The 24,998-nt window shown below is 40.6% G+C and overlaps 1 protein-coding gene across 1 annotated transcript in view; it reads left to right on the plus strand.

Annotated features, from left to right (window-relative positions):
* Positions 1 to 273: 273 nt before the first annotated feature.
* LOC141984487 (serine/threonine-protein kinase MARK1-like) overlaps positions 274 to 24,998 on the plus strand; it is a 41,134-nt gene continuing 16,409 nt past the window's right edge. The window contains exons 1-7 of the mRNA XM_074947563.1: positions 274 to 689; positions 1,770 to 2,062; positions 7,174 to 7,229; positions 16,128 to 16,266; positions 19,216 to 19,343; positions 21,801 to 21,936; positions 23,432 to 23,609. Coding sequence (XP_074803664.1) covers positions 438 to 689; positions 1,770 to 2,062; positions 7,174 to 7,229; positions 16,128 to 16,266; positions 19,216 to 19,343; positions 21,801 to 21,936; positions 23,432 to 23,609 — 1,182 coding nt within the window. The 5' untranslated portion in view covers positions 274 to 437. The remainder of the gene's footprint in view (positions 690 to 1,769; positions 2,063 to 7,173; positions 7,230 to 16,127; positions 16,267 to 19,215; positions 19,344 to 21,800; positions 21,937 to 23,431; positions 23,610 to 24,998) is intronic.

The raw sequence follows: 24,998 nt of genomic DNA on the forward strand, positions 1-24,998 counted from the left end.
CAGCTATGCTCTTGTCTTTGAAAAACAGACAAAGAGGGTTGCAGTCCCATTTAGTTGATTGGTGTTACCTGCCTGTGCACTGACCATTTGGTTGCAGTCTCTTTCTATGTGAAAGGGGATGGTTTATTCCATGCTAATGCTGGGATTGTGTGTCATCAGAGCTGGCAACGCTGGGGCATTAATTGACATCATGTATCAGGTTAGGTTAATAATCTGCATCTTGGTTCTGCTTGAGCAGATCTGAATGCCTGGGGGGTAGAGATCAGTGATGAAAAGGAAGTCTCGAGGGAAAGGATTAGATACTGGATGGTCAATGGGATAGTACTTGCATCCCAAGATGTACAGATTTAATGCTCATCTTTGTTATTAATCACAGGCTACACCTGGAAGGCAGCACTGTTTAGAGAGTGGGGTCAGTAAATCTGACCCTCCCAAGGATGCCTACAGCAATCAAAGCAACTTTGGATGGCATAACAACAGACACCAGCAACCTCGAAGGGACATTACCAGAATGGGAGAAAAACAGCAGGGATGTGCAGATACCTTCTTGTTTTAGCAAGATTCCCCAAGAGCCTGGAAAGAATTTCCCTCACACCAAACAAGTTGGGACTTACCTGGTGGGCAAAATGATCAACAAAGGTTCCTTTGCCAAGGTGATGGAGGGACTACACATCCCCACAGGGGAGAAGGTAAACTCATAATGGAGTAAATTTAACTAATAATTGCCACTAATCTCACTGCATTGTATGAGATTAGTGCAATTAGGAATTCAGATGATTGTTTTTAATCCCACAAACCACACTCACTCAGTGAACTACCACCTTATGTCTTAAAACTGAACCTGTCTGGCTTCAGAAATAGTTTACTGTTCACTTAAAAGCCCGTCATACATGTGAATGTAAATTTGTATAATTGTTTTCATGTAGATGTAACTGGACATTGAGCTAGTTCTGACAGCAAAGCCATCGTCTGTTGAAAGAGGAAAAGGATGAGTGGCATAATTACAACCTCAAATCTATTTTCTCCAGTAATCCTGCCTGAGTTAACTAGTATCCTGTATTTGTCCTTAAAGCTATGGAGAAATGCTTATTGAAAAACTACCCACTGCAACAGCAATATCTTAGATGACAGGATGTAGTTAGTTAATATATATTTTCCCCAGCTAAAATACAAAAATATGTGCCACAAGTCTTCTTTATGGAGCTGTATGATGTACTATTAAATTTGTATTTGTTGTCTACTTTATTTTTTGAATGATTCTAAACAACATATGATATTTCTTTATTTATGACATTTAGTTTTATTCTGTTTGAATAATCTTCTAAAGGGCCTGATCCAAGGCAGCTAACGCCAAAGGGAGTCTTTCTTTTGCCTTTGGTGGGTTTTGAATCAGGCCCTAAGGGAGCATGTTAGAAAAAGAACTCATTGGCCACTTTCCACTATACAGTTCATTTAAAGGAACATATTTATTTTTTGTCTTTAGGTGTGTTTTACATGCGCACCTTACCTACTGTAATCAGTGGGCTATACAGAGATACAGATATAGATATGATGTGGATATCAGATGGCAGATTTTGACTCTTGAGGGAGACAGAAAGCTTATGCTTCACTCTGGAAATGCATCCTGTCTGCATCATCAAATTGTCATGATCAGTCTAAATAATCAGGAGTTCACTAAAGTAAACTTATTCCCCAAGCATTTTGAAAATAGATCTATGCTGCTCAAGTTGAAATGAGTGTTGCCAATTTGCATATATTCTACAATTTAGGTAGCCATAAAAGTCATTGACAAGAAAAAAGCCAAGCAGGATTCCTACGTTTTAAAAAATATGAAGCGGGAGCCCCGGATACACCAGATGATTAAGCATCCTAATATTGTTCAGCTATATGAGACTTTGGAGACTGAAAAGTCCTATTACATGGTGATGGAACTATGCCTAGGTGGAGACCTCATGGACAGAATCTGTGACAAAAAGAAACTGGAAGAAAGGGAAGTAAGGGAATATACCAGGCAGATCATGTCTGCAGTTGAACATCTGCATCGCCATGGGATTGTCCACAGGTAGGGTTCTTTCCCCCCTTTCAAATAAAAGTGACAAAATCAATAATTCCAGTATGGGTAGTATTTTTCTTTATGGAAATTATTTATTTCACCTGCCCTAATGATAATGTCAACTCCAGAGAAGATCAACATTTTTCAATTTTTCATCTCAATATTTTCACACAATCCCTACCCCCATTTTTTCAATCCTTTCTAATAAAGTGTTTATGATAAGTGGAGAATTCCAGGGCCAGGGCAGAGGATGAATTTTATAATGTAGGTTAAGGAACTAACTTGAAAGTTTGGTTATTTTGGAATTAATTTGGGTCAAAGTGTTATCATACCAAATAAAAATAACTCAATATATTTTTTAAACACTGGTTTAGTTGTGATAAGATCCATTGTGACTTAATCTGACCTGAGTAAGGGGCAGCAGATTATTGTGTTGTCTGCAGGGCAGACCAGGGAACAAATTGCGACTCAGAGTCACAGTTCATTTTCTTGTTCCCCACTTGCTCCAGGGAGCAAGCAGTGGGACATTGCTTTAGAACGGTGACAGATTGTTTACCTTTCCATGCTGACTTAGCAAAGCTCATTGATGAGTTGTGGAATCAAAGTCAAGGCTCTACCTATGTGTCATCCACTTTCATGGATAGGTAGCTATTTTATAGAGGCTGCTCTCCTACCCCAGGCTGTGAATCATGGGGTGTGTAGAGGGCACAATGGACTAAGAGCATGCATTATGCCTCCTTACCGCCTTGCGCAGTGATCTTTCACGTTTTCTGTATTTTTGTAAATAATTTGTAATTTATTATAGCTTTAAATAATAATAAAAGCACCCATATATAAAGCTCTAGCCACCCTCACACTTAATCATACTTATAGTAACTTAACAATAGCCAGCAAGCAGTATTAAATATTCATCTAGCAGGTAGCACATTAACTCTCTTACAAGTGCTTTGTGTGGTGTGTTCTGCTTTCTTGTAATCCAACAGTAAATATCTGCCTGTATCCGTTGCTTTGTACCAATCTTTTTGCTCAAATACTAAAGAATTAACTGAACAACATTACAAAATAAAAACATGGCTTAGATATTATAAGCAGTAAAGTGTCCTAACAGAAACCTCACCGACAATCCCAGCCTGACCTCACTGCCTTTGTGGGTTCCTAGCTAATCTATTTTAGGGTTTTTCTTTAGTGCCCACCAACATAGAGTTGGATTTAGATTATTGTTCAAGAACTCAAATAGCTCAGCTTGTTATTAATCAAAGATTTAATTAATCAAAGATAGAGCTGCACGGTACAGACAGGCACTATATACCAATCTGGGTTGCAACTCCATAGCTCGAATCGGTTCCACCGAATATCAGCTCCCTTCAGGGTATACTTATACACAGGTTGCTAATGACAATACAGAAAATTCACCAGTTAGCACAAACTTTTCATCATTTTTCTTATCTGATTTTCATACCTATCTTTCAGGGTATGCAGAACTTCATGACCAATTAGCAGGGGTGCTGGAACAATTTTTATAGTGGGGGTGCTGATGATGGAAACCATGTATTTGTTATTACTCCTTCAAGCCAGGGGGTGCAGCAGCATCCCCACCACACCTAGTTCCCCCACCGATACCAATTGGTCTAGCATCTTATCTAGTCAAAGAACACCTTTACCAATTATTTCTAAAATCTTATCTAGATTTTAATAATTTTGAAGGTCACCAAGACTTTGTACCAATTATCCCAATTATCTTAGCACACTGTTCATATTCCACATTATTTCTCCATGCACAGACAGAGGTTACATGCAAGTCACCATAAGCTTGGCATGAGTGCAAAGCATGCTGGCAGTTTGGTTCATAGTTAGCATAAGTGCTTTGAATACAAAGCCTTCTAAATATATGTGTGATATTAGCTAACAATCCCAACAACAGTGTTTAAATTCTTCCCATGACAACATCCCCCAGTTGTATGTAATGGGAAGGGACATTGTTTGTTTTCTTCCCCTGCTTTCCTTCTTCCTCATTAATGTGATTTTGTTGGGAAGGCTTTGTCATAGAGACATTTTGCAGCACACCCTGAAAGTAGTCAGATGCTGACTAGTCTCAGCTCCTCTGGAAGTTCTTTCCATAGGCAAACCTGTGGACTGAAAACAATTTACCTCTGCCTCTCCTATGTTTTGTCAGCTGCATTGTCCCAGAGGAAGACAGTTGCCTTGCTGAGTCACAGGTATAGAGATAGTCACTGATACAGTTGGCTCCTGACCTGCTGATAGCTTTGAAATTCAGGACTAAGGCTTTGAACTCATAACACAAGCAGATTCAGAGCTAGTGGAGGGATTGGATCACAGAGCTGATGAATTCGCAGAACCTGTCCTGTTGAGGTGCTGGAGTGCTGCATTCTGAATGGAGCCTCTGAATTGTTTCTGCTTTCAGCTCCAGATACAGTGCTTTAAAACTAATGCATTGAAATTTTATGGAAGTCTGGCAATTACAGCTGATTGGAAATTTTCTAACAGAACTAGGGCGCTCGTGAAATTGACATTCTTGTCGTTTCATGACTGATATTCAGTGAATGACAACAATGTCCATTTCAAATTTCATTTCAGGAACACCATATTTTGGTTTTCTGAAACAAAATTTTTCGGGGTCACTGGTTCACTAGAAAGTTTTGGTAAATTTACTTTTTTTTTTAAAAGTGGAACGAAAGCAAAATCATAAATACCCAAAGCCCTGAGTTTCAGCCATGCCCTACTGGACATGACAGATCACTGTGGACAGATCCTCATCTGAGAAGAATGGGCAACGTTTCCTAGCAAGTTGGGCTTTGAAAAAGGAATTTTTCATCACTGATGCTGCTTGGTTTTCTAGCCCAAGTACTGAGTTGATCAGGACCCCAGGGCTTTGCATCACTTTAATGAAAGGAGGAGGTTGGGAGCAGATATCTTTGATGGAAGAGGTGGACAGTGACCTAGCTTGTCCTTCAAAGAGTTTCCTCCTTTGTACCAATAACCAACTCAGATTTGAGCCTGCTGCTCTTCATCCAAGTGCTGACCTCTTCAAGGCAGCCCCTGTGATGGTGTTAGTTGCTTCTGTGGAGAAGAGGCTATACAGCTGAATGTCAGTGCGCTATTGGCCATGGAGTCAGAGGTGTCCCTCTACCGCTCTATCTTATGGAGATATTGAAGGGAGTGGTAGGGACAGAGCAGATCCCTGTGGAACTCTGCAGGTGAGTTTTGAGTAAGGAGGAGCAGGTGCCAAACCACCCTCTGGGTCCTATTAGAGAGGAATGGCTAGAGCCATCATATTCCTGTACAGTCTACTCCAGATACAAAAGGCTCATCAGTACATTGTGGTCAATTGTGTCAGTAGCTGCAGAAAACCCAAATAGTGTTAGCATTGGAGATGAAACCCCTATCTGTTGCTACGAGGTCATCTTTTAGTGCTCCTAAGGTCACCTCCATGCTATATCCTGGTTTTAAACTTGACTGCAAAGTAGCCATGACATTGGCACAAGTCACATGTTGGAGCTTGGTTATCAATTGTTTTGCCTAGAAATGGCTCTAGGACACCCTTGACTTAACTCTATAATATACCTTGGGACAAATAACATTTTCTATTGAGTTTGTCACATATTTAACTAAATATTGATCCATTTCTTGACCACTTCTAGTATTAAAATAAGGAATATTGATCATCAGGAATCCTTTTTCCTATTTTGATTGTTATTTTGCTTTCCCTTATCTCTAATATTTCTATTGTGCATCTGAATCAGCACTTCACTAATAACTTTCCTGAGACCTATAAACAATGAGTAGATCTATGCACACATATAAACCCACATAAAACACTGGATTAATCTCAAGATATTTGCATTACTACCCTGTGCAACTGCTACAGTATTATATAATTCCCCACCCTGCCCCATTCTCTCCTCCCAGTCTCCATCCCTCCTTAAGTCTTGTCTCAACTTGAGTCCTTAGCTGCCTCCAGTAAGTGCTGGTTGCAACTGAGGGGAGGCGTTTCAAAGGAGCTGTTTGTTCTCCATCCCACTTCTGCCATCCCTGACCCCAGCATACTTTAGGACAGCCGAGTACTGCTCTAAACTACACCAGCTTGCAATGGTGTCCAAGGATCTCTTATGTCAGCAGGGATCACAGGAGCATAGGAGGCTCTGGACATGCTCCCAATATCAAGATTACACCGGCTGAGGATTCCCCTGTGCTATGGAAAACCCTCGGCTACCCCTTTGGGGCAACTTTCTAGCCATTTGGCACCACCAGAGCGGAAGCCAGGTTCTCGTTCTTAGGTTTTTTGTCAGGATATCAAACATTCCCATAATAAGCACATGTTCAGCTAAGCCAGTTTATAGTATCTCACCTAGAATTTTGACCTAGTAATCACTGTTTGCTATAAGGAGTTGACTTTGGCTAATCCTGTCTATTTGAACATCATTGCAAGGATGGTTCCATCTACAGTGTCCCTATTTCTGCCCTTCTTTGACCCGACTATTCTCCTTCACACGTAAGACAGAGCTCACTTCTCAATTTACCTCCTTTCTTTTATACTTCCTGAACACAATTAAATTACTCACATCGAAAGCACCTGCAATATAATCACCTCTTTAATGCAACAGAGAAAATATACTCAATTATCCATAAACTTGAAGTGCAAATCTGAATGCTCTATACTCAAAGTATATTTTTGCAAAGATATAAAAAGACAAAAACTGAAGTAATGCAACAGGAAAATCAATAGCTATATTTTAGACATTTTCCTTGAAGTTTTGAAGCCCTGAAGAATTGCTATGCAGTGACTTAGTAAATAGTGTACCACTATAGTATGCAAAATAATAATTAAATGGTATTGACTTAACCCAAAGTTTTAACAGAATGGATGATTTTTAAAATGAGCATTCATTAAAAATATTCAGGAAGATATTCAGTAATTTCATGAGTTTCCATTCCACTAACTGAAAACTGCAGGATCCTGTTATAATTGTGCATTCTGAGCTGTGTGGTACTACCGTTATTGTACTGAAACTTTTGTTTAAAAATGTCTGCTAAGAATTAGCATATAAATGTTAAGTTTCAAAATACATCTTAAAGTTTGCTTTCTGTCTTGATTTGCCTAGGGATCTGAAAATTGAGAATTTTCTTCTGGATGAAAACAACAACATCAAAATCGTTGGTAGGTGCATATCATCCATAAAAAAACATAGAAGGTTGATGATTCTGGTTACTGGACTTGATAGTTATAGAAAGCTAAATGAACTATCAACTATTGATTAAACTACAAACTTTGTGGGTGAGTTGGTGATTGGAACAATCTTTGCCCAAGTGTGCCTTTACACTGTATTTGTGAATTTATTCAATTTATTTTTAAAATACGCAGAGAAGAGTATTTTTGCATAGGATTCAGTTTTCTTTTGTTGTGTGTTATAGGGGCAAGAAACAATTTAAGAATTATAGATCTCTTATGTGGAAAAGCAGAGGTGAATTATAGACACAAGCAAATAAACTTTATACTAAACTGATACAACTCCAAAGGCTTCTATGGACTAATGCCCTCAATCGGACCCCTTATCATTAAACCTTTTGAAAAGAAAACCGTTTCTGTCACTAACTGAAGTTTTGCTAGAGTGCTGAAAGGTGAGGCAAACTACTGTTAAATTGGGGAAATTTGCACCAAGCAGTTAACACAGCTCAGAAAGGCATTTATTTATTTTACAGAAACCTCATAGAATTCTGCAGACAAACTTGCCTTTGCGTAGCACAGGTTTCCTACACTTTTGAAAGCTTCACTCCCATCAGAAAAAGGAAACCAAACAGGCACATCTGGCCCACCCACAGCTAGTCCTTCACAACCCTCTTTCCCGCCTACCCATGCTACATAGCTCTTCAGAATACAACACTTCCACTCCTTTCTTATGTGGTTTGATAAGCAGTGCAATAGATAACAATGCTGACATTTAATGTTTCATCCTTTGACCTGAGCCAGCACCCATTGAAATGACTGGGACAGTTAATACTCAGAGCTATTGTTTCAGGCTCATTAAGAACTCGGGCTCATTAAGACATTGTTTCATCAGTTACACTTGGGCCACATTGTCAAGATTTTCTTTTCATATATAACAGCTAGAGATTTACTTTTTTAAAAAAGCAAAAGTCAAAACACTGGACAACAACTGAGAGGCCCCATCTTGGCAAGAACTGCACACACACCGCCGTTGTCAGGATCCTGAGTAAAGGTAGGCAGGATTAGTGGCAGGAGCTTTGGATTCCAGAACTGAAGTCAGGGGTCAGAGCGAGTATCAGGGTCAAGAGTCAAGCCAGAGCCAGAATCAGGAGGTAAGCCAAGAGTCAACGCTAGAGACAGAGTCAGGTATCAGGCTGAGGGTCCATACCAGGGATCAGGGTCCTTGCTGGAGTTCCAGAGGACAATTGGGAGTCAGAATCCAAGTCAGAGTCGAGATCAATACCAGGCATTCAAGACGAGAGAAGCAGGGCAGTTGTGGCAGCTAGCTAGGGATTCACATTGTTACCTGGACACTTTCTGGTATGCTCTCATGAGCTTATATAAGAACAAGGAGCCATTTAGGGATCACTAAGACCACTATCACCCCAATCACTCAAGGCAAAACACCCCATGGCATTAAACCTCTGTGCATTGTGGGTCACAGAGAGTAGGCAGGCTATAGCTGCTGCCAGGTGGTGTTGTGGGGATGTTGGTTGCCTGGTAGCCCTGCAGGCCTAGACTCAAGTCCCACCAATCACCATACCAATGGGGTACAACCCTGCACTTTGGGAAACACTGCTTTAGCTAATAGTTTCTTACAGACCTGACCTAACAGTGCTCTGAGTGTCTTCATCTCCCAGTGACTTCAGCATCTTACAGAGCCACACCGGAGGGATTACTTACTCAAATTAGGCACGGTCCACACTTAAAAGTTAGATCAACATAGCTATGACAGACAAGGTATAACCCCCCCCCCCCCCCGCAACTGAAACAACTATGCCAACCTAACCCTCAGTGTAGCTGCCGCTATGTCAACGGAAGAATGTTTCCATCAATTTTGCTACCATCATTCAGTGTGGTGATGTTTCAATGGAAAAACCCCTTCCATTGGTGTAGGTTGTTATGCCAAAACAGCTGTGGCAACATAGCTATGCCAGTATAGTCTCCGTAGCACAGAGGTACCTTTACACTAGCATAGCTATACTTGGCTTTTATTGAGATAAAATTAAACTGATCCAAAAGGCTATGTGGACTCTTATTTCAACTTTAAGCATGGGTTATTTAGGTTTAGTTAAACCTGTTCCTAACTGTAAAGAATGTGGGCGAAATCTGTATTTATTTTATAGCTGTTAGATATATATCATTGTGGGTTTGGTGATTATTGTGTTGCCAGCTAAAAAGTAGCTAACAGTTAAATCAGTCTTAGGTGTGCATACTCGGTTACTAGACCATGTACATGCTTGCGCATGTTCCCTATACCCATGCCGAGTGTCCACATATACTGTGCTGAACATGGATATAACACTGTATACACACATCCACACTGCCGCAGTTGTTATGCAACATTAGCACTACCATTTCATGGGTGGTATCACAGGATTCTACGCATCAGAAGGAGACGCTCTAGGAACCACTTTGCTGCGTGTTGTTGCTACTATCCCAGCCGTTCACACATTTGCCAGTGGTGGTTCCTGCTCACCATTCTCTCCTGCCAAACTGGGTGGAAGACGTGTATCAATGGAATGATGACGTGGTTCTACTCCTGCTCCTTAGTGCAGGACAAATGTTTATGCTGTGGAGTAGGTGAGTGGCGAGATGCCGGATGGACTTTGGGCAGAACTTTCTAACATGACAAAGATGGCTGATCTGAGGGTCAATGACAATCCAGTTTGGCTCCCATGGAACAGATACAGTGAATGCTACAGTATGCTACGGTATTGCTACAGTATGCCAATGGGTTGGCCATCCCTTCTGATACAATGTAATCCAACCAACAGCACAGTTGGTTGGATTACATTGTTTTGGAAACAATGGGATGACCTGGGATTCAGAATTTCCAAATGACAACAGACCTTTACGGAGCTGTGTGAGAAGCTTGCACCAAACCTCCAGCACCAGAACACTCAATAAAGGGAAGCCATAACAGGTGACTATTGCCCTACAGAAGCTGGCAACACCAGACAGCTAATGGTCAGTTGCAAACCACTCTGCTGGAGTTGTGGTTCTGCAAGTTTGCGAGGCAACTAATACTGTGATTTACCCACGGGTGGCTGCCGTAAGCAAAGTTCCAGACATAATCCCTGGATTTCAAAGGATGGACTTTCCAAACTGTACAGGGGCCATTGATGGCACCCACATCCCAATACTTTGCCCATCAAAAAGGATGAGTATGTGAACCAAAAATTATTCACTCATTCTGTAAGGCTTAGTAGCCCACAAAGACATATGCATGAATACCAATGTGTGAAACATGGGAAAGATTCATGACACCAAGGTGTTCAGGTGATTGATATTGTACTTGAAGGGAGAAGATGGGACTTTATTCCCCAGAAGCCATATGGTTCTCCATGCTATGTCTGTGCCAACTGTTATTTTGGGGGAACCACGCATACCAGCTCCTAACTTGCCTCATGAAACCATACCCCAACATGAAGTATGGTTCCATGGAAAAAGGAAATTCAATTACAAAATCAGTAGATCCAGAATAGTTGTGAGGTGCACATTTGGTAGGCTGAAATCTTGTTGGCGCTGCCTACACAGCTGACTGGATGCCAATGTGGCCAAAACTGTTCACCTAATCGTCAGCTGTTGCACACTCCATGTTTGTGAAGATAAAAGGGAGCACTTCCATCCCCAGTGGGCACAGGACAAGTCTGGTTTACAAATTCAGTACAGGCAGTTGGATCCCACACACATGCATACCAGTCCTGGTTTCCAGTGGGCAAGGGAATCAGGGATGCCAGATGTGCACACATTTTGGCACAGCAGGGAAACAGAGGATGACATCTGCCTGTGCCAAGGGTCAACTTCACACCCTGTACAGCTGCTGGAAAAAACACGAGGGACCATTGGCACATACTTGTGGGGCTTCATAGCTTTGTGCGGGTTTTTGTTCCCCTGTAGTTGATGGCCATTAGACATTCATTTCTGTGACTGTTCACCCATTGCAGGCAATTATAACAGGCATCTCAACTGAATTAACACCTTAGGGCTGGGTTTTCGCTGTGGAGGGTGGCAGTTGTAATGCAGTCATTGTGCAATGCTGTTGTCTTAAATGTTCACACTTGTTTACAGACCTGTTATCAGGAGCGCGCAATCTCTTAAGGATCTTATCAACATTTTTTTAAGAGTGGCTGTCATGGAGCACTAATCCCAAGGTTAAAATGGATCAAGATGCGGGGGGGGGGGGGGGGGAGGATTTAATCATTGGATAGTGGCAGATGCCTGTGTTGTTACTTTAATTGTGTTTCATTTTTCAGCCTGTGACCTAAGCCGTAAAGATGTTTATCTATCCCATCTCTGTGTTCTGAGTTCTGCTACTTTTACAACTAGTGGTGCTTTCTCTAAGCACTTAACAACACATTTTCCACATCCCTCCTGAGGACCCTTGGGACTTCAGATATTTCTTAATCTGAAGGTGAGGGGGAGGGATGGACAGAAAACTGTTTGCAGTATGATGGCACCAGACAGTTACACCTTTCCAGTTCATGTGCTGTGAATTGCAGGGCCCAGTCTCAAATCTGCAAACATTGTATGCTCATCATATTTAGGAAGTGGAGTCCACATACGTGTCAAGGAAATTATAACATTGATTCAAAGTACTATAGAATGGGTAATTGAAATATTTTTAAAGGAAATGGAAACCAATAAAACATAATGGGACCGAAACCATGTACAACGGGCAAATGTTAATGTCTCTGCACCTGTCTCCTTGCCCTCCTCCTCCCCTGACAGGCAGGGAACAACTGGGGAAAATTGCTCTTGGGGACAAACAGGATGTCTCCTGTGTATGTTTGGGGGCTGGGCACTTGGTGGGCTTCAGAGATTCCTCCAGGCTCTTCATTCCCTTCCTGGATGCTCAGGAGGGTTCCCTTGCAAGAGGTTTTCAGTTCCAGTGGAGGGTGTGGTCTCAGAAGTCCTGGAGGCTCCTTCCAGTAACTCGCGGGGAGGAGTCCTCTGCCTCAGCAGCATGCTGGATGGCAGCCAGAGGAGGAGGTTGTTGTGGTGGCAGCAGTACATAGGTATAGTGGCCACGGCAGCAGGTGCACCCTGAACACATTTGGCCACCAGGTCTATCAGCCTCTCCATAAGGGAATGCTGCCTTTTCTTTTGGATGTGCTCCCATACCTAAGGTGTGCCTCCTGCTCCATGAATCAGTTATCAGTACCTCTTTCTGCTGAAGAGCCTGATCCTCCCATGCCCTGAGGAACTCCAGTTGTTCCTGATTCCTTCTGTCCATTCCAATGAGCAGCTCCTCCAAGGTCCTTCTCTGTCTGCCTCTGCTGTCTCTGGGCGCTGCTCCTGCTGGTTAGCAGACTGGTTTCCTTCTTGGGAACCACAGGTCCTGCCATTCAAAGACAAGTGCAGCATTATACATTTTTCTCCTTTGGAGGAAGGCAAGAAATCCCCCCACATAACATAACTTTGCTGTAGAAGGCCACAATTTTGATACTTTTCAGCATTCCAGGAATATGACTATCCTTGATTCTTAGACTTTTGCAGCCCATGAGAAAGGAGAAGAGGCTACTAATGGTAAGAGACATGTAGTCATGTTTTTAAAAAATTTTAAATTTTCATAGTGTCTCAAGGGGAGGAGGGGAAGAGGGGCAGTTCCTTCCAGGAGCTATGTTACCAGTTTGCAATTTCTTCTTTAAAGGCTGGCTAACATTTGAAGAACACTGCAGTTTTCAAGGTACCAGAATAGAAGAGAGGTGGCTTTCCAGTCCTGTGGGGGAGATCCAGCAATCTATGCCAAAGAGATGTTTCTGCTGATGGTCATCCCTCTACTTACTGCTGAATGGAGGGGTTTAGTCAGCTATGAAGGTAGACCAAGCAGATTTGCACTGCTGTTGAATGTCAAGACCCAGCTGGAGTTTCCTGCTACACCAGACGTTTCCTGAAATATGCTTACAGGACTAGGAGGCACTTCACTGGAAATTGACTATATACTCAGCTAGCATACAGAGTTTCCATGCAATACGAGATGTGAACCATGGAAACTGCCCATGCACTCCACCTCATCTCACCCCCAGCATCATCGGAAAATCTTTCCCATGTCTGCCTAGCAATGATGAAATGGCCAGTGGGGGAAAGAAACACACCACAACTTTATTTCCTTCCCTACCGCTTCTGATCAGCACCACAAGCCCCTCACCTTTTCACAGCAAAGGGACACCACATTGTGTTTATGCAACCACTAGACCCCACCCCACACTTCCTTCTCACACCTGTTTCCCTTGGCTTGTGCAGCACGGTTCTGTGTGGAGAGAGGCCCAAAACCAGGGACAAGAATGGGAAAATTCTGTAATCTTCCAAGGGACAAAAGACGGCTTTGACTAACTTCCTCAGACAAGCAAAGTGTTTCCTTCCTCTTGCTGGTCCTAACCCCTCTCCAACTCAACCCACCCACCATTCTGTCTGGCTCCAATTTGTAAGGGGATGATAAGATTGGGAAAACAAGGGTTGAAGCACTGAAACTGTGTAATCTTCCAAGGGACAAAAGACAACGGTTACTAACTTTAGACAAACAACTATATGTTCTTTACCAAGACCTTTCCACCTGTCCACTCCCTTCCTCCAGTCTACATAACCCCAGGCCCATCACTGCCTGATTGTTGTCCAAGAAACGCACAGACACAGGGGCACAATGATTGTACATTAATAATCTGTTTTATAGCATCTGCCAATTGCTTTAGTAGTTAATCAGAAATCAATAAAATCATTGATTTATAGCTGTGTCTTGCTCAGGACCATTTAAGGGTTGAAGTGGAGGATGGTCTGGGCTTAAAATCAGGAATGTAGCACCAGAGGAAGAGGGAATATTGCTAGGCAGGGTGGGGATCCATTGTAAGTTACCAGCCTTGGGTTCTGGTTCCTGCTTCTGCTTGGAGTTCTCCTTGAGTTGTCAGGGGGGCTTCCGCCTCCAGGCAGAGGTCCAGAATCACATGCTCCTCATCCTCTGGGGCTTCTCCAGAGTCCCTGCTGCCTCCTCACTCTGGCCCTCATCAGCATCCTATCAGACAATGAGACCAATGGGGTTGAGGAGCAGGGGTCATAAGCCACTTCAGGTTCTATACTAGGAGCCCTTGACAGCACGTGGGCCAGCTCTTCGTAGCCCTCCAGGAATGACTGTTTAAGTCTTTTGACCTTCTGCACAGGAGCCTCAAGTGGTTTGCCGGCATGGGGCTGGCGTCTGTTCAATGCTCACCTTCCCTAGCCCCCATGACATTTCCCAGTACAGGCGTATGTTCCTGTCACTCCAGGCAAAGTTGTGGAGGACAGTGTGCTCAGACCACACATTGATCAGCACCTGGGTGTGGTCAACAGGCCTAGCAGCTGCTCTTGGAGCAGGATCCATGTTCCCTTTTTCAGATCAAAACAGTGCAGCAGAAAACTGTTCTGATGTCGTCAGTGCACCTCAGTACTGTTGGTGAAAACAGGGGGACAGGGACTTTTGTAGGCTGGTAAGGGTCAGGCAGAAAAGGGTTCATTACATTATGGAAACAGGGATGGAGGACTATCGAAACTGGAGACCTGGTACATGCCCTTTGCCCCCGTCCACACTTCATATGGGTCTGGGTCCATGCCACAGCCCAAGGCATGTGCTAGCTTACTCGCCCTGTACTCACCTTCAGACAAGTTTCTGGAGTTTAGATGTGCACAACAGGGGGTTAGAGCACAGCCACATGTGTGGACACTTGTGCAGTCGCTAGCGTAGATAAAGCCTTAGTTAACTTTGGCCTGCAGAAACCAAACTCAATGGTTGTAGATAGCCCCAATGGCTGGTACTCAACCAGACAATATAGGAGTTCATTCCTTTGGAATTTACTTCCCCTCATGTGGAATCAGGTATCTGGCTTATCCTGTGGATAGGAAGCAGTAAGACCCTGTCTTGTGCCCTCAGGGAGATTCAGGTGGGAATTCTTAAACAAAGAGCTTTAAAATGGTTATAAACAGCACCTCTGAGCACATAGGGGAAAAAGGGTCTGCAGAGGAGCAGGCTTTCACTTGGTCCTGGGGGAATGGGTGTGGTGACATGCCCAGGCTTATTGGGTCTACCCATTTGAGAGATATGCCAAGTTTAGAGAAGAAAACAGAGAAAAGTTTAGGCTTTCATTGTTTTGCTATTTCTTCCCTGTTCTGTTCTTATGGATAGATCAAAACAAAGTATTATTTAACAATCTGGTCTTGAACACTATATGTTTATACAGGTCCCAGACTCCTCAAGGGAAGTCGACAGCAGGCTAAAACCCATTTGGGCCTGCTGAGGTAATACAGTGTTAAACAGGGGTAGTATGACCTGGGGTTCCACTGTAAGAGTGGGCTGAATTGTGAAAATCAACCCTGAGAGACGTACAGACCCGTTGCTTTGAAAGGGTGTTCACGGGGAGACAGGGGAGGGAGAGGCATCAAAGGTACAGCTCACCCTGGAACCATCACACTAATCAACTTTAGCTAAAGTGAAATAGGCCACTTAGACTGAACTAAGATTGCCCACAGTCTTTGGCATCCATTTAACTAGATTGGTTTAAATTCATATTCTAACTTAAGGAAGTTGCACTGGTATAAGTGCACAAGCCCTAAGTGCAGAATGTTTATTCTATTTACAGATTTAGAGCACATTCAGCAATCAGTGCAATACTGTATTCTAAGAACAAAGTTACAATATTAATTATAAATGCTAAAAAATAAATAAAGGAAATTGGGAATAGTACCTAGTCGCCTCCTTCATAACATTGCTTGTTTCAGTGTTTTGGTTTTTTGTACCTTTTTCCCTGTCTTTGGCCAAATGTTAAGGATAAATAAGTCCCAGAGGAGACTACAAATTCTTTGTTTTTGTGAATCTGGCAGATTTTGGACTGAGCAATACTATGAAGTTTGAGGGTGTCTCTCAGGAGCTGTTGAACACTCAGTGTGGAAGCCCAGCCTATGCTGCCCCAGAACTCCTAGCTCATAAGAAATATGGCCCAAAGGTGGATGTCTGGTCCATGTAAGTAGATTTATAAAAATATACTCATCAGAAAGTTATGAAATTGAATGATTTAGACTCTGATAATACAGGATTTGGTGGCACTTGTGCTTTGGGGCAGCAACAGGGAAAATGAGGAGATACATGAGAGGACTGAACCCTGAGGGATACCCCAACTAGCACTCCAGGGAAGAGCATAGGATAATATTGCTCTGTTAATCTCTATGGTTCAATTCCATGGTCTAATACTTGAATCTCTATCTTTAGTCATGGTGCCTTGCTGATATGTCAGTAATGGCCAGGAGAGTGGAGCAGTGTTGCCATTTGGTGGAGATAGGTGAACCAAGAGCTAATACAGAGCTGAGACCCATGTATTCCTGCCTTGGCTACTATGAAGTAACTGGTTAAAGCCTCTTTCCTCTCAACCTAACTCTGTAGTGTAGACTAGGCCACAGTATATATAAGAAATAGGTTGAACTCCTGGCTGCACTGAAAGCAAAAATCCCATTGACTTCTATAGGATCAAGATTCCACCCACTGTCCTCACTCTATTTCTCCCCAACTTTTGATCCTTCCCCAGGCTTTTGTTCCCACAGGTTCATCCCCTTCCTATCACCCATCTCCATTTCAACCAAAGATGACCACTACAAAAACCCCATTCTGATACATGCATAACTATCAAAGCAACTTCATGATCACACTGAGATAGCGCTTGTCTTCCATTCTCCTTCCTGCTCCCTTTCTTTTGTTACCTCTACCCATTATGACATTATGCTACTTTTAGGCCTCAATCATGCAGACACTTATGCATGTGCTTAACTTCATGCACTGTGAATATTTCACTGAAGTCAGTGGAATAACTCATACAGAAATAACTTTCAAACAAAAAGGGTTTTTTGTTGCTGAAAATGACTTTGTGTGGGAAATTGTCAGCGTTAATCAACATTTTCCATTTTTCACAAATTTTTTGAACATTATCAATATTTTTATTAAAAAACATTTTCTAAACTTTTCATTTACCAGAAACCCAATTTTCAGCAAGAAAAATCACAAAAATAATGGAAAATGGACCCAAGTCAAAAGCGTATAGACTAAGGGCAGAAGGAACTATTGGTGATCTTGTAATCCAACCTCCAGTATAACGCAGGCCACAGGACTTCTCTGAATTAATTTATTTACCTGTGCATACATTATATTATTCCTGGGGGAATTCTGCGCCAAAAAATTAAAAATTCTGCAAAATTTTGCATTATTTTGTTTGTCAAAATAACACAATATAATCACACGAGTTTCCATAATTTTGGTAATTTATTTCAAAATACCTGTCAGCAAGTATGTCAGTAACAATACAGACAATGAAAAATATTCAGCAAATGTTTTTTTTCAAACAGATTCCTTGCTAGGCATATAAATACAGAACTCTGAATAATTCATTTAAACTACAATACAGAACCATATTTTCTAAATTTTATATTTATATATATATTTTAAAAGATATTACAGTTGTAGCTCCCACCCACTCCCAAATTCTCATACATTGGGGATTTCACATCCAGTAAGCTGATGAAAAAAACTATTGCCAGTCATAAAGGCACCACTCTTGTATATCACCAACAGCAATTTAAAGTGTGTGGCAAAGGAAGTGTTCACAATGTTGAAAAGACAAATGAACTAAATGTTATATGCCATTACACATCCATTTGCACAACATGTGTTCTTTCCAACTATCAGAAAATATTTAAGGACCCTCTTTTACTTTCAGTCCAGCTAAATTTAATCCATTTTCAATAAGATTATACTGTGTATCTAGAATTTTGGATGCCACTAATTCAATCAATTTGAACATCAATGCTGTTTCACTGCAATATTATACACACTCACCAACACCCCCCTACTCAATATTACTCTGGCTGAAAGCTTAATCAGGACACTTTGGGGAAATATTACATTCAAGGACTGGATGTATCAAAAGATTGGATAATGAGGATAATAAAGATTTTCATTTTGAGGTGGCTGATTCAATTTTGGTCCAAGCTAGTAACTAGCAGAAGATGTCACCCATCCCATCCCATTCTTTGGTGTGATTGCAGAAAAGACAGTGGTCTTCAAATACAGTTGTCTGCATCACATGTATCATCATCAAAATTATCTGCAGTAATAAGTATACCAGCTCAAACAAAATAAGAAGTGCCTGAAATTTGAAGTGAATCGAGCCTATTTCCAGGTCAATAAAGTTTGACCAGATTTTTCATTTTCACAGTCTTTGGTAATTTCTGGTCCAGTTGGAAGCAGGAATGACAGAATACCAGGCTGATGTTGTGGTATTTCTGACCCAACTAGTTCAGGAAGTGCCATGAATAGTGTGAAATGGACTGTTCACATGAGACATTCAGACCAAGTTTGAAAACTGAAGAGAGTTGAATAAGCATTCAGAGGTGTGGGTACTTACCCACACTGAATCTGTGACCTTTAATGAAATTTGCTAATGACAACAGGTGCTAACTAACACCTAGATTGGCAGTCTCTGCAAATTCTCCAAGGACTGAATGATCATCTTACCCCCTGTTGGGTGGCTGTCCATGTCAAAGCCAAAGCCTTTGGTTTGGATGGGCTAAGAATGGTACACGGTCACTGCATGTGCTGTTCTTATTTTGTGAACAAATAGCAGACTTCCACTTCCAATATTATTCATCCCGCATCTTCCACTCAGACAGATTAATATTCCCATCCACCCACAATTTATTCTTTTACTGTCTACACTGTAGGATGCTTTTCTAATGCTAAATGGCATGCACATAGAGAAAATAATTTCATTTGGTGATTCAATGTGTATCACTACTTAGAGATGATTTTCAGCCTGCTCATGATGTCAAAAGACAAGACTCAGAAACCTAAACCATGGATTTTGTTCCCTGTATTTACCACAGTTATCTGTAGCTCTGATGTATTTATTGTGTTTTTCCTTAACAGAGGGGTTAGCACATTTGCTATGCTAACTGGCACATTGCCCTTCATTGTGGAACCATTCAACATCAAGCAACTACATCAAAAGATGGTCAATGGTGAGATCAGTCCCATTCCATCCAGTATCTCTTCTGGTAACCCACTCTTATTTTATATATATATAGATATATAGTATAGATCAGATAACCTTTTTAACCGCAGTAGCCAAGTTAATGTAACAACCTCACATTAAGGAAAACAGCGTGAATACCTTGTTTAGCATCCATGTTATCAGGAGGTAATGTGATCATATTCCCATGGTGTACAAGACCCACCTTTTCCATTTTCTTCGTTCTGTTTATTACAGACAAGATCACACGCTATCTAGACTGTCTCAATCTTGCCTCAGAGATGAGAGAGACGATAACATTTTTGCCTATTCTTGAGAGATCACAGAGCTCAATTCTCATTTACACTAAAGAAAGTTAGAGTGGACATAAAAATTACACTCACTTTAAGGACCCTTTATGCTGCCAGACTGATGTAAAGTGGCCTTAAGTGCAAATGAGATTCAAACCCATAGGGTTTTGTTTAGTGGGCTATGTGCCAGTTTAGGAAGCCATCTGTTCAATACACACAAAAGCAGAGCTGTGAAAACCTTTGATAAGTGGTGTGAAAGAGCTCCCTCACTTTTTGCTCTAAGCATAACTCTTCAAAGTTCAAACTTATTATTAAACCTGGTTGACAACAGAACTTTTTGTGAAAAATCCATCCCTGTTTTTCATTTAAAAAAATTGAAACTCAAAATGTTTACACCAGCTCTAGTTATCACCTTCATTAGCAAGGCAGAGTCAATGGAGACTTTTAGGCCCAATTCTCAAAAGGCAGTTATCATAATCACTAGCTCTGGATTTGGCCTTAGGTTTTAAAAGCCAGAGATAATATTGGTGAATACGAATTTGGGGCTAGAAGTCCAAAATGTATTTTCACTGGCATTAGACTTTCGACAATTCTTTTATTCAGTACCTCTGGTTTTAGTTTACATTCTCCTTCCAGTTGGACTAATAACATTTTAGCATCATCTGACTTGCACATTACAGGTTTGGGTTATTTTCTCACAGCAATTTTATGAGTGTAACTCCATTGGTTTCAATGCATGTCAAGGGAAGGGTGTGAGGGGCAGGGGACACAGTAGAGCAAGACTCTGCTTTGCCCAGTTCACCACTGGCATATATTAAAGTTTTCCCCTGCTGCATAACTTTAACTTTGCATGGGGTCATGATGAGTAGAATCTGACTGAGCTCAAACTCTGTACAGATGTGTAGATGCAGTGAAGAATTCCAGCTCATTGAATCTGTCTAGATCTAGTTCAGAATTACAATGTTGAAATAACATGATAAGGTAGATGATTGCTTCCAAAGAATGTTGATGGTTCAACAAATATTCATGATTTGTAATGCTTTCTTATATCATTTAATCATCATAAAGGGGCTGATTAATAGGAAGTGTATTATCTCATCCTCTATTTTTCTCCATTAAAAGCTATTGTTAGTGGGACTGTGTGAAAATTTCAGTTGTCCTAATTGATAACCTTCCTAGTTGGAGGTTAGACATGTCAGGGAAGTAATGAATGAGGTTTTCATATTTGAAGACCTGAGTTCTTCTATGGTAGGTCACAGATGTAATAAATATTATGGTCCTAGTCTAATCTTCATCTAACATTTTTTTCCACTTCTAAAACTCCCCATTTAGCATTTTTTGCTCAGGAATGTGCCAAAACTGGAATATTAGCAGTATTAAAGAGGAGACTGAGTTCCATTAGCAGAACTATTTACAGACAGGGATATTTACATGTCCTTCATCTGTGCGAGTTACAAGTGGCTGAAGCCAAATTATTAGTTGCTCTCTTTCATGAGTGCTAAAATGTGCCAAAAGCACACAAAACAATAAATTTTGTCAGGGAGATAAATTTTACTGTGTGAGTGAAATTACTACTGAGCAGAGGATCAGCCCAAGATTTATAATTAGAGCTGGTCAGAAATTTTTGGACAAAAAAAAATTTTTTTGAAGGAAAATGCCAGTTCATCAAAACTCAAACTGTTCATGGCTCAGTTCTGATGAATCTCCTGATCTGAAAAATTTTGGAAAGTTCTGAAATTGTCAAATAGTTTTGACATTTTCAAAACTAAAAGTTTCGAAAGTTCAACATGACTTTTTGTTTCAAAATTTTAGTAAATATACTAAAAAAGTTTTAAAATATTTAAAAGGTTGAAATTGAAATAAAACATTTCAAAATTATCAAAAAGAAACATTTTGATTGACCACCCAATCTGAAATATTTTTTGGATCATTGGTCTGCAAAAAATGTCAAGATTTTGACTTTTCATCCTGATCTGGGATGGGAAAAAATTTTGCCATCTCAAAAATTTTCAAGGGACAGGAAAATCTTTTTTCCAGGCAGCTCTATTTATAACCCACTTAAATACCTGACCATGCCCCAGATCCTCAGAATAGGGCTGACTTTGTGCCTCTGCACATGAGTAACTTCACACTGCGTGAATAAACAGACACTACTAGAGAGGTCAAGCCATTTCATCTGAATTTCTGTACAGGAGCTGTGCACTTCATGCATTCCTTACTTGAGCCTGATCCTGCTAAGAGGCCTGCTGTTAAAGACGCAATGAAAGACAAATGGCTGAATGAAGTATTCATCAGGAAACCACTGAATTCTATTACATATAAAAATAGGTAATTTCAAATCTCTCTTCCATTTACTTGTATCTGCTCCGTGGAGTTTCAGAGGCTTTAGCTAATCCCAGTACTACCAATAATTAGTAAAATTTTACTTTATCCTTCATGAATTTAGAGCTGCTTTACATAACAAAATGCATTTGTTGCTATGTGCATATATTGCATTAATTTTTTTCTGGATATGTTTCATTGGTGACATTAAATTTCTAGATTGTTTGATCTCAGTTATTTCCTCACTACAGAATTACATAGTATATTCCCATCTGAGAGATTTTGAAAAAACTTATACTGAATTTGCTACATTGATATTATTCTCCCATATCTGCAAAATCAGGCTCTACTGTAGTTCATGTTTTCCCAGTCAAATCACTGCACCTATTAAAGAGCAGAAGTGTGCAAACAGATGCAAGACACCACCAAACACTGCCTTTTCAGGCCAGTTGTTTTCTCTTATATATGCACACACATCTCCCACTCTGAGGATAAAATTTGGCCCACTGTCTTATTATTTCTTAACTGTCTGTCTCTGAAGAGGTAATATGACACTTTATACATGAATTCTCCACCTTCACAGATTTATTAATTAGTGTTTCATACTAGTATTTTCATGCTCTTCTAAAATATCTAATTTCAGTGATGGAGCTTTTATTATTTCTAACTAAGAATCATTTGATTTAGGGAAGATGTTTGGACCCAATTCTGTAGAAGTCAGTGGGTTTGCACCCATGAAACAGATACAGAAATCTGACCTGCAGTTCCTTTATGGTGGGGCTCAAACCAGCTGCACTGACTTTGTCCCTGTTTCCTGTAATACTATAAAAATGTTTGGAAAATAAGCTTTGGAATTTTTTAAATCAGATATCTAGACATTTCTATAGTGCCCCCTCCAAATTCATTCAATCTGCTTATGAAAATACTTACATGTCTATTTGAAAGTGATTTATAATTGTAGCTTTACTGAGTAATTTTATGTATAAAAATGCTCTCCAACTTCCCTAAGATCTTTTATTTACCCCTTAAGATCCTCCAACCTCCTCAGAACTTCCCATCCTTTTCCACACACAGATTTTCTCCTTATCACTCCCTCCCAGACTCCTATGTTGAGGACCAAAAAACAAAACAAACAAACAAACAAACGAGATCATGACAGATCATTAACTATTTGCTTCTTGTCATGCTGCAGTCTTAATCTTGGGAAACATCCTTTCAAATTAATCCATCCACTCTGCATCAGCAGTGGAATATCTAACAATGTTGTAACCGAGCCTTAGCCCAGCAATGAACTTGGTGTTGTCCAACAGAATATTTAAGGTTGCATAACTCTGTATCTCAAAGTTTTGTATACGTAAAGCATGTTGAATATCCGGACTGTCAAATTACTTATAGCCCACTAATGACTGCGCTGCTCACTTACAAATCCATGCAACTACACTTGTACATTTTTTGGTTTTGGGGGTTTTTTTTGTTTAAATTAACATTTCTAATTTTTCAGACTTCGTCCTGATGAACTGAACCCTGTTGTTCTAAACTACATGACAGAAACAATGGAGCTCAGGCTTTCAGATGTTATCAATGTTTTGATAAATAACAAACCATCTTCTATCATGGCTTCTTATTGCTTATTACTGAAGAAGTTGGACAAGTATCACAAAGCACACGAAACAATGAAGGTAAGATATCAATTCATAAACAGCATGTTAAGGACCAAGCTCTGTTCACCCTACTCATGTGAGCAACAAAGTCAACAGGAAGGCTTGTGTGAGTAAAGTACCCCTAAATACATTATGTATAGCACTAATGCTGCAAACTATGGAAAAATTGGTAACAGAAGTACAGCCATGTATACAGTCTAAAGAGACGTATTCATGGCATTCTCAGAGGTGATTACTGTAACAGTTTTTTTCCCAGAGAAAACGTATATTGTTTTCTCTACACGCAGTCAAATTTGGGATTGACAGTTGCAAGGTTAATGGGAATTTGTTTCTTTACAGAACACATGATTTTTCCAATCAGAAAAAGGAAAGTTAGTTTCTGCCTGACCTCACACCGCTTTACTCCTGTGACTGGTTAGTGAGGGCCTAATTTTAAGCTCTCTAAAGTGAATGCAAGTCTGAAAAGTTACACATTTCCATTCTTGTCTCCTGTGTGCATTGTAGAATTTCTACCACTGTAGTTAGGTTCAGGTTTTAACCCCGACTAACCGAGAGAAGCAAGCTAAGATTAGAAAATACTATATAGCAATAATTGCTGAGGCCACAATTAGCTAAAAAGTCTGTAAGCTTTTCTTTTACAACCATTTTTACTAAGGGGTTCACAGTTCAGTCATAAAAATTTTGCTTCAGGCAGAAACGAGGCAGACAGGAAGCCAGATTCCAACTTCTAACACACAAGTGCAGTAGGGAATGTTTCAATTACTAAACAATGCATATCAGAGGTTAGAATCCCAGTCAAAGTCTTAGCCCCGGACAAACTATATTTGGAGATGGTCCAGTTGACTGCTCTAGAAATTAGTGAGCAGAGCTTAAGTAGGTCTAGATCTGCATCCCAAAACACAGCCCTGGAGTCACACTAGCATATGTAGTGTTTCCATTCTAATTCCATCTCACCATGGGGAGGAATGGAGGTAGCCCCACATAGTCATATCTAAAATTCAAAAAATTGGTTTTATTCTTCTTTTTTCCCCAAAAAAACAAAATTTTGCAGGTCATCATGCAGTGGATCCTTACCTCTCCTAATAGTTTCATTTAAATAAAAACTGTATTTGCTGAATTATAAATAATTGAAAACTAACTCTTGTGGGAAGACTACTGGGCAGATCCTCAACTGGTGTAGCTCTTCTGAAGTCAAAGAACTGATGACAGTTTACACCAGCTGAGCATCTGGCCCTTTAATATCAAATCACAAACACCTTGGGCAAGATCCTGCATGAGGTGGAATGGGAAACTGGTCATATGAACAAGGGAAAGAGATTTATCTAAGCAAATGGCAGCACCACTCCCTGTCCTGCTCACCCCTGGCATCCTAATGTGCATGTCTAAGTTGTGGAGTGCCTGAAAAGG

Source organism: Natator depressus, chromosome 3, assembly GCF_965152275.1.
Source record: "Natator depressus isolate rNatDep1 chromosome 3, rNatDep2.hap1, whole genome shotgun sequence".
Lineage (NCBI taxonomy): Eukaryota > Metazoa > Chordata > Testudines > Cheloniidae > Natator > Natator depressus.